The 11,088-nt window shown below is 45.4% G+C and overlaps 2 protein-coding genes across 3 annotated transcripts in view; one reads left to right on the top strand and one right to left on the bottom strand.

Moving 5' to 3' along the window:
• LOC119170753 (uncharacterized) overlaps positions 1-11,088 on the top strand; it is a 90,000-nt gene that overhangs the window by 27 nt on the left and 78,885 nt on the right. For both annotated transcript variants that reach the window (XM_037422019.2, XM_037422010.2), the window contains exon 1: positions 1-128. This exon is cut by the window's left edge and continues 27 nt beyond it. In XM_037422019.2, the coding sequence (XP_037277916.2) occupies positions 117-128 (12 nt within the window). In that variant the 5' untranslated portion in view covers positions 1-116. The remainder of the gene's footprint in view (positions 129-11,088) is intronic.
• The window catches only part of LOC142803951 (venom allergen-1-like), a 91,081-nt gene that overhangs the window by 76,305 nt on the left and 3,688 nt on the right, over positions 1-11,088 (bottom strand). The window lies entirely within an intron of this gene.

Below are 11,088 nucleotides of genomic sequence, written 5' to 3'. Positions count from 1 at the left end.
ACTCTCGCTGGGGTATATCTGTACGACTTGAACGCACTTCGTTGTGCCGGTGCTGGTGGACCTTTTTTACATCCGACAGTCGCGAGGAGGAGAGAAGAACAAGACTGGACTCTGCCATGTGTTCCTGGGTAAGTGTCCGGGCCCCCCTTTTCGCTCGGTTCGTCGTTCTTCGTCGTGCCCGATCTGCATCGTGCCCGTTTTCGTCAATCGTCATATTACCCGATCTGCACTGTTCCCTGTGCGTCCGAGCCTGGATTTTCACTGCGCGGAAAAGTAACGCGTCTCACTTCGGGTCTCGACATCGCCTCCGGTTTAAGGAGGATGCGGATGGCGGATAAGAGTCGCGCGCGCGTTTTCCCAAGGATGAACCGGATGCATCTGCAGCACCTGAGAGGAGCTCTTCTTCTCTCATCACGAATGCCGAGAGGTGCAGCTTGTAGCGTGCCGCTTCAGCAGCGCAATGTCCTAAGCTAGACGTTATGCAGGCAAACTTTTGCTGTAATTATAACGTGCGCAAATGGAACTCCCGGAACCTAACAGGATAGCTATCAGAATCGTCAGGTAGTTCAGAAGCAGTTGATTGGAAGAAAGCAGCGCAAAGGTTGCCAAATTTCAGGTTATGCCTCAAGCATGAAGGCTAATGTTTGTTTCTCCAAACGACACCGTAGGAAAATTTGTTGGTGCCAAGTATTAGGGGCAAACGGACTAATCAGGTGAAATCTATCGACGTACCTGTCGCAGTTCTTATCGACTTCGGGCAGGCAACGTGTTTAATGACTGCGTGATCCCGCTGCATTCGATTCGTGCGGGGGGACCTGTTATTGCATTTCGCTCATCTGTTGGCACTGTTACACTCGCGAGATATTTTTTCAGTTTTAATTTTACCAAAGCACACATCATTTGTGTTTGTAATAAACGTACGAAGTGGTTTATTAGCATATTTCTTATATCTGAGCCATAGTTTTGCGTAACTGTATTATGAACTGTCAGATCGCTTAGAGATTCAACACGGGACGTTAAACCCCACAAATCAATCAATAGAGATTCAACACAATGACTCCAAAGGGTACTGTATCATGGTCGACATGTATAGGCGTAAATATATAACATTTCTCGAAGTAAGTGACGCAGCGCATTTTCAAAAGTTTTGAAGAATGTTTTGTACTCACTAGGATATCATCTTGTCTAATGTATTGCATAGCATTTCACGACATTTCTGTATTATTGCATTTAAAAAAAACTTACTCGTGTCACCTCTTCCCACTCGACCATTAACACGGTGATTATGCTCTGTATCGAAGGACGTCAGTGAGAGTAAGAGAAAAAACGGTGATAATAGCTGGCGATGTTAACTTCCCTTACGATGCCCGTGATAATCAACTTTGTAATTAAAATTTTCTTTTAAAACACATAAAAATCGAAACAATTAAATTAAACATGACATTTACGAACTAGTGAGTGATTGAGGGCCTATCAGTCGGAAGGACCATCGTCAAGAATTTCATTACGAAGGTTTTTGGTCATTATAATGACGAAGGCAGGTTGCACTTAAACTGACAATCACTTACGCACTGTATACTCACAGTGATCAGCCTTGTTTCAAAATCTCTGCTCTCAATAATGACCATTAGGTAAGAAGGACTGCAGGTGGCCGAAACCCGGGGCTTGTTTTTACACGTGTTCGGCTGAAGTTTCCCTTTCAAGGGGAAACGACTACCGCACAAAAGATATGTTCCACGTCAAATGGAGCGGCACATCAACAAACGCAGTACCTTGAGCAGGTAGCAATAAAATGAAATAGATCCGCATGCACTTGTTTCTTCTCACGCGCGCACAGTGGGGACCATCCTCAAATGACGGGCACAAGAGCTAAGTTTTTTTTTCCTATTATGGAACCAATACGAGGGATGGTGGAGGCACATTAGCGGGTAATATATGCCCGACTAGTGCCAACCCGCAATCTTCGAATCACCTCACAAGCGCACGCAACTCACTTTCAAGCGATACGAGACGGAAAGGGACGATTTGTATTGACCCAAATGTTCCCGAGACCATAACGAAGAAGACACTCGTCGCGCTTCCTCTTTAAGTTGTATAGTACTCGTTTCGTTCCACTAATAGTAATGAATGCACAACGCACGGACAGATTAGCCTTCTTAGTATGGAACTGCATTTGCCGGAGGCTTCACGCAACGTTCCCGCATGTGCGCACTGCTCCGGATCTCGCACACGCTCATAACGCGGAGAAGGGCCTCGTCAGGTCACAGCAGCTGAGGCCAGGGTGGAGGGTTTCCTCCAGTATCTGCCCGAGCGAGCTCCCGGCAAAGTGATAATTCGCGTGACCTCGATGTATCAACGATCCGCGAGTTCGCGTACCTTGTGTTCTGTGTTTCATGCGGGGCATTAAAAGAAAAGTGCTACGCACTTTGAAGAATTCAGCAAACCAGCAGGCAATCAAGGAGTGAAAAAGAAATCGTGCTCAAACCCACTAACAGACTGCACGCCCGTCTAAACAGCGAAACGCGGAGGAATTATGAAAGAAGAGGCTAGTTTGAGGCGCCTTCTAATAACGTGAAAGCAGTTAAGCGCGCGATCCTCTGTAGAAGCAGTACTGCACAGTATGTACAGATTGCTCAAAACTCTCCTCCACTTGTACTCCTCCGCGCTTTCGCTTTCTTCTCGACCGTCCTCGAAACAATGGAGAGATTTCGCCCACACCCTTTCGAGTTCCCCGCTGTTACTCAGCGAGCCGTTCGTCGTTGGTCCATGCTCGTCAAGAGAAAAAAAAAAAACTGACCGACTTGGAGTAGCGCAACACCTGTTCCCGTCGCTGCTACAGCCTGCTTCCATTATAGTACAGTAGCACACGACCCTATCGCACCGCGGTGGCCGATTATTTTTTTTTTTCGCGCGACGCTATGCGGGACACTTACCCTGCCGCGGGTTACGCAACTTGTCCTCTCACGTCTTTAGTTTGAAGCATTGCTCGCCCATCACCGAGACGTCGATTACACGACGCCAATTACGTTCGACGGACAAAGGTGCTGTTGACGCGATGGTGATTAATGAGGCGAATGACAGATGTCGAACAGAATGAAGACATTGGGGTTCGAGACTTCATAGACCCCTGGTGGGAGACGAGACTAATTGTCACGCGTGTTCCCCACTCACCGCCTGCACTGTATACGCGGCCTTGGAACCCCGCCCTGCAAGGCGGGCGATCGCGGCAGAACGAAGAAATGCGCTCGGTCGATCATCGTGTGTCCCCTTGCAGGGAGTTGCAGCTAAGCGTCACTTTACAGAAAAGTAGGTCACCCCGAGTGCACACCCCTATGCGAACAAAGGTGCCTCGTTCACAAGAGAGTGCTGACGACGTGCCTTTCCCCGCACCCTTGTCAGTGTTGCAGGGCCTGGCACGCTGCATATGTGCGTCCCAGACACGAGTCTTGCGTGCACATGACCTTGGAAGCCTTTATACGAGTTGAATAGTTTAATTAAAAACGTATTTCATATGACCTGCAGAGTACTTTATCTTAGCGACGGGTTCAAGGCTTCCGCGCGTTCACATTATTTCGTTTTCGGAACTACTTATTTGTAGCGCAGTGCTGTAAAACGATGCTCTACTTCGTTACGCCGGACCATTCAAGTTACACGAATGAAAGCTGACATCTGAATTAGAGGGAGCATGTTTACCTTTTATTGTATATGTTTTCATTCTGTGGAACATGTGTGCAAATAATATCTGTAATATTTATTGAAGTGCAGTTCTAGCCACGACCCTTTTTGAAAAACATATATGCCCCTAATTATATCATATGTCCGCAATATTGCGTAAATTACAAACAAAGACGAAAGAACTAGAAGTTGTTATGCGTCTTAGCCGCAATCCCAGTAGTTACCAACGAAGTGTAGCTGTCTAGGAGGGCAATCGATCCAAACCCCACATATTTGGTAATGCTGGGTAGCTTAAAAAGCAATATTTAACCAGAATGCAGAACTCTACGAAAGAAAAACTGACCCCATTGGCACAAATTTATCTTTTTCTTTGTATATACGCTATGTCTAATCCGGTCACTTACGTTCGGTTTCAGCTACTTTTACGTGACCATTATATGAAAAAACTTGCTCTACTTTCTCCACCTCTTCGAATAACAAAACATAAGAAGTCACTTCATCTATATTGCTGTGAAATGATCACCTTCACAGAAAGAAAGATTTTTTTATCTCTCAATATCGATTCTCCGTACAAAAGCAGTGCCGGTCACGCAGTGACTGAATATCTCGACTTTTCACGGTTGGTCAATTTGATCTCTGTTGTAAGGAAACAGTTCGATTCGAAATAGTGCAAACTTGCCGCTGGCTTCGGTGCAATGGACCGAACAGGAAGTGAACAATTGTTATGCGGTGTGAGGTTTGTTTCCGGTGAAAGCAAAATGTGTAATATGGAAACTTGACAAAAACTTGAGGCGTTTTGATAAAAAACAACCGCAGAACGAGAAACCGTGCCTCGGAAGTGGAACACGGCGAGCTAGCACATAAATGCACGGCCACCTGTTTTGTAGACTGCAGGTCTGCTGGGGCTTTCACAGCAAAGACGTAGCCATGGGTTCTCTGAACCCGTAACGCAAGCTGAAGCTGCTTTCAATTGCCTTAACGAAGCCGTGAGTGTGAAGTGCTGTAAAAGGCAAGGTTAATATATTTTTCTGACATAATGACCATTATTATAAATCTTCCTTGATGATCGCTAAAGGTTATGTTGGCACATATGTATAGTGTTCCAGCAAATGTACGCCGATATGACGCGAACTCTAAGCGCTGGAAGCGAAAGCACAAGCACATGGTTAGCCCTACATTTTCGCGTTTCGACATCAATACTGCACGTGCTGGTTTCAGTAGAGCCATTTAGTAGCCATGCTTTTACGTGCCAGAGATCTGAAGATGCATGGGTGCACGCATTGTGCACATGCAGGCGAGGAAACGATGAATCAGACACGTACAAGCGCGCGCATGAGGTACATGTGTATATATATATATATATATATATATATATATATATATATATATATATATATATATATATATATATATATATATATATATATATATATATATATATATATATATATATATATATATATATATATATATATATATATATATATAAAGGAACAGATCAAAAATTAGGAGGATGCATGAGTGCAATGGTAATTAGATATTACTGGCAAATGAACATATTCCGTAGATATGTGTATAAGTGATATTTATAAGTGTATAACGTGTCTGTATCTAAGTGATATGTTTATCAAAACAATCTGCATCTTAAACTAAAATGTCGTTCATTGTACAACTTTATCTCCTGCCTCTAATTTATGGATGCTATAATTGCATGGATCCATACTAGCATTCTGCTAAGGATCCAGATGTTACAACTTTGTTTTTCTTTACTGTATGTTGTTGATTCATAATAATGTTCAATGTTCAAAATACTACGACGACAGCGCAAACACCACGTGCCTATAGCAGTGTATACGTAGTTCCCGTTCGCGAAACCATTGCCTTTCGTATTATTATTATTATTATTATTATTACTATTATTATTATTATTATTATTATTAGTCAGTTGCCAGAACAATATCTCGCGAATTAACAATGCAAAAAGAAAACCTGTCACATAGGTTCAGGAATAGTAAACATAAGCAGAAAGCCGACTAGCATTTTGACCCCGATTTCGACGTCATTTAGGCGCTGGCGTAGAACACGTGCACCCGCAGACGCGAGCGGCAAACATCACCGACCAGCGGAGTCGTCGTACGCTGCAGCCGAGATCGCGCGGGCGTCTCCGTGAAATCGTGACAGCCGAGTCGTTCGTTTCCGACACAACAACGGCGCTCAGTGCGCCAGCGCTGCGCGCAGGATTGGCAAGGTCAGCGCAGTCGATCAGCGGCGCCCCGCTAGAGGGAACGCCTCGCCGTGAATTCTGGTACGCTCTCAGCACCGGACGCACGGAAATAATTGCCGCCAATGCATCGCTTCAACCTTAAATCAGCCCCGACTGTACGTGAACGGCAAGCGTGACAGTCGAGAGCAGGTGTAATGACTAACAGATAAGTGCTAGAGAAATCAAGCCAAGCCTAGCCAAGCAGGGTGGTCTGTACGATCGCGAGAGCCATGGTTTAACGCGGCCCGCCGGAAGTCGCTGAGCACGTTTCGAATAATAGCCCAGGCCGGAGATCAAAGCTCGTAAAGAGAACAGGTGACGCCTCTTCCGGCGTTCTCGCCTATCATTCAGACGTACTTTGTAGCAAGAAATGACGCTTGCATTTACACGATACCTAACGTGACTAACCCGTCTTCTCGTGTTCAGTTAACTCCCTTTCTCCCCCACGCCCACTTACCCCCCCCCCCCCCCCCCCATGCATCTTGCATCATCCCTCGTACGACAAAGGCTGCTCTACGTTGCCGTGACACCCATAGCTGTCGTACGCAGGGTTACCCTTAGAGCGAGGATAAAATAATAGTAAAGGATATAAAGCGCTGCCTCGATGACTAATCAGAGGCGTTATGACAGATTTAGTCATGGGGCTCACATACGTAGAAGGGTTAAAATATATGCAAGGTCGATAATTATCGGTATGATATGACGTACCGAGAAGTCTAGACGCGGAGGTGAAACACCGGCCATGGAGGTCGAAATCGTTGTGCTCTTTTTTCACTTCTTTGTGATTTCTGTTCTCTGTAGAAAAGCAGGTTGCTCCTTGTTTTCTTTGTCGACTCTTAATAAGTTGGCCGAAGCGAAGGGGGAGGGGGGAAATCCATCATAAAACGGGTAGTGCCTTTTTATACAAATGATGTAATCTCTATTTCTCTATTCTATGCACGTTGTCTTATACGCTCAGTTCAGGGGCAGGGGACATTCAAACGGTTCAAATGGTGGCATGCTGCGGACGCATATAGTTCTGAGAGATAGTTAGGTCAGAAAATTAGCGTATGTGTGACTCTGTGCAGAAACTTCGCATTTGTAGTTCTGCATAGCTAGTTGAAAGCATGGTTAATGTTGGACCATGCTTATTAGCGACGTGGAGTGTATGGCGAATATAGTGCAAATAAAACAAGTACTCATCTCCCTGGATTGTATTCTAAAATCAAATTGCAGCATTACGACTTCAATGACTCCCTGAGTCAGTCATCGCAGCAAAGACAAGAACTATAACAAGCTGGGGTGCAACACAGCATTTCACGAGTAATCGGTGCACATTTAACTGACGAACACCAGTTGCGTATTCGTTCAGCGAACTAGGAGCACGGCAAAACAAAACAGCAAATGAACCCCGCAGCACGAGCACTCACTTTGATGAGCGCTGGTGCAGTGTGGCTCTTCTTCTGTCTGTTGGGAGTTGCCGCACCCCAGCTCGCTTAACGAATATGTACTACCAACTTGTCCATCTTTCTAACCAGGGGTGTAGGCATAAAATAATTTTTTTAAAGCAAATGGCAATTTTGGGATTGTATGCAATGGCGAAAACAAAATTTGGGAAGAGGAAGCACAGACTCGATGTGTTACCTCCTGGCTACGCCACTGGCGAACAGGTTATTCATGCCCGTTCGTTGTTGACTACATGCGGCGGTCACAAGAGGCTGAGTGGTGACTCCATAACAGAAGAAAAAAGAAACAAAGAAAAAAAGAAGGAAAAAGAAAGAGACCATGACAAGGGAGGCAAGAACCTGCTCTGTGCAGAGCACAGGCGGCCCTGGTTCTGGATTAATACGCGGCGTGAAAATAAGTAAAAGTTGCCGAAAAGAAGAGTGAGAAGGAAGTGAGGAAAGGGTACGTGCTGCCGGAAGAGTAAAAAAAAAACGAATGTTCCGGAATGTCTCCTCCCCTCCTGCGGGCGCAAGGCGGAATCGCGCGTCGCCCGCCCAGCGCTCTTTATCGGCCACTTAATGGTTGTAGGTCGAGGCACCATTAGCATCGGTGGCCCGTTTATAGACCCTGCACTCTTTTTTGTTTTCGCGTCATTGTTATTATGATCATTTTTTCTTGCTCTGTTCGTCCTTGTATGTCTCACTCCGGTTATTGTCATCGCTGTCGCTTGGAGTTGAATGTAATTTCTCCTGTAGAAGAATGTAGATGCTCGTGCTTTAAGAGTTAGGAAACGCGAATAGATTGGTCTATGAGGCTCTTCTGAACTTCTTTGAGTTTATGGAAGTCTATTTAGTAAGCATCCGAATTTGGGTCTATATACATTTGCAGAGGTCCACGCTTCTCCTCCCTTTCTTGTACGTCAGTCGTAGTGCCAGTAGATGAACACTTCGGCAATTGTAATGTGCATAACAAATCGAATGAATGCAGACATAAGGGTAGGGTAAGCAAGGCGTGACGTCAAACAATAAAGGACAGCAACCGAATGTATATGTGTGGTAGCAGAGGAAAAAAAGAAGCGAGGTGTGGCCTATTGAACATGTGGACATTGTGGTACCTGGAATACGTCAGCAGGATAAAAAAAAAAGGATGGCTTGCTTTTTTATGCGTGCGTGTATCTGTACGCAACCACGTGATTCAAGCGGACATCGCTAGGTTCGAAAAGGTCACTGTCCGTCAGACTTCCTGCGCGACGCGGATAAACAAACACGACTTCAGACAGACGGCTGCCACTTGCAGCTTCATTGATTGTTGCAAAACACAGATTAAAATGTCGTCGGCTTCTAAATTTGGTCGCGAGTTCTATCCACGCACTCATAGCTGTGTTAACTGCTTGATTTTGGATTTCTGCAATATTTAGGAATGTTCAAGAATATCTGAAGCAGTGTCGCTGCTCCCCAGATTCTCCCGTTATAAACGATGCACATACCATAAATATGTTCACCCCTCATCTCTCTCCACACACAAACACACACAAAGAAAACATGGCATAGGCTATCAGCCTAGATAATCTACTGACACTCTGTAGACTCTGTAGCAAGCGTTTGTGACCAACCACAAGGGAAGTGGTTCACTGATAGAACAAATTGTTAACGTCTTGGAACGGCTTGCAAGTTATAGAATTGTTTCAGCTTTTTCATACTCTATTAAAATAAATGAAAGATGAAGTTAGTCACAAAATCGGCAAAATACCCCGCTGATTGTGATCACCGTCCACCAACGGTGATGTAAAAAGTATACCCGGTACCGACGCAAAATATAGGGTCAGAAAACTGATCTCGCACAAGATGCTATATCGTGGCATTTTCCTTTACTTATCGTGGCAAGAAACTATCCCAATCGCATGACGCGTGGAATTTGTGACGCTCTCCACATCGCGCCACAAGATCACTGTGGCTGCGTGTAGTAACTACGACTTCAAATTAGCTATAACTTTGGCTAGTTACTACATATGTGAACTACAATTAACTTCTAGTTGTACTCTTCCGCAAGCGTCGCTCCTCGGTAGGATTTCACCACTCCAGTTTGCCCTTCATATGCGCGCGATAGCAAATTTTAAGTCTTTCCATGTGACACAAAAGGACGGCATTCGTTTGCAGTTGAGAGGTTCATTATATTATATAACTATAGTCCACTAGCTTCTACACAAATTTATTAGGACAGTTTCAAAACCGGCTGGGCGAGACGCTTTTATTTTTCGGAGCATAGTTACTGTAGCTGCAGCACACAATAACCAAACTGCTTTCGAAGTCGTTATAGCAAAGTTTAATTTAACCGAATGGGGCCGCTAATCTGCGAAAACTTTCGCAGCCGCGTCTGCCCTTCTCTATACGGTGCAACGAGCACGTGATAGGCAGCAGCGGGGTTTTACTTGCGTAAACTTGGCCTTATTTTTCATGCCTATAGTTTCTTCACTACAATTTAATTATTCTTCACGTCTTGTAAAGATGCGCTTGATGGACGTTATTCGGGTAAGCTTTGTCGTAATCCAATAGTTACTCTTGTTTTCTTTATGTGTGCTCTCCGCTGAGACTTTCTAATATCTTTTAACCTGTCTCGCGATGCCGTTCTGGTAAACGATTTAATCAAGAAAGCTAACGGAGCGAAGTTTCTGGCGAAGATTGTTTCATCCGGCCTCGTTTAAAATTGCGGCTGCCTCACTTTTCTCTAACTCGAACACGTTAGTACACCAGCCACTCGTACAACATGCACAGTGTGGGAACAAATTGGGCCTCGAAGCTCCTACTTCGTTCCCCCTCAAACGGAGCGGCAAGGTTATGCCCGGAGTTACGCGCGTCTAACCCGAGTGGCGGTGAAAACCGGTCGGGAAAGTTTTAATCTCGCGTTTAACTGCCCCACCGATAACCTTCAGGTAACTACAACCGTGTAATTATTACGAACCGAGTCCCTCCAACTCAAGTCACTCCCACGTGACCTTCGCAAAACTTTCAATACGAGAACCGCGTCTCTCATTCTACGCTAGAGCAGTTAGAACTTCTTTACCCCGGAAACCGACGGAGTAGTGCTCCCTTAATGCAAATGCGTAAGCGTAGCGCAGCTGCATGCTCAAGATTTCCAGATTCCTTTTCGGTGCCCCTGCACCTCAATCAGCGAGAAAATGTACCGGCAAGCGTACGCAAAGCTGCAGCCCTCGAAGTTTCCGTGGCGTTTTGGTGGATAGTCATTTACGCGAGCGGTTGCCAGGCGCTCGTAGAATTCTCAGTGTCCGTTAGTCGCTTCGCTGTTCATTTCGCTTTGCAGAGACAGAATCCAACAATGCTCTGCGCTCGCCCTCCACGGTGCTGTTTCGAAAGACGTACCGGGGTCTATTTGCACAGCTAATGGATAGATGTTGTCCGAGAGAGTGGCCGCAGTGGCGAGGGGTGCAGAAAGTTTCAGCTGGCAATAACTCCAGCTCGTCATGCGTGGGTGGCTTCTGCATGAAGCGTCATTGTGCGTCCAGGTCGTCAGTGTATAGGTCGTGCCGAAAGGCTCGAACGATTCCAACGTTGAATAACAATAGTTGCGGAATGAGCGCGTCTCACATCACGTTGATTTGCGTTGCCCTATTTCGTGGCTGATAGAATAGCTGAGCGTGAGACAGTCTTGTCAACCTAGCTACAGAAGGTGAAGCGGCCAGGGTCAATAGCAAATGCTATAGACTATTA

The sequence above is a fragment of the Rhipicephalus microplus genome, chromosome 3, assembly GCF_043290135.1.
Source record: "Rhipicephalus microplus isolate Deutch F79 chromosome 3, USDA_Rmic, whole genome shotgun sequence".
NCBI lineage: Eukaryota > Metazoa > Arthropoda > Arachnida > Ixodida > Ixodidae > Rhipicephalus > Rhipicephalus microplus.
The sequence above is the reverse complement of the archived record's forward strand: the minus strand, read 5'-3'. Positions and strand labels throughout refer to the sequence as shown.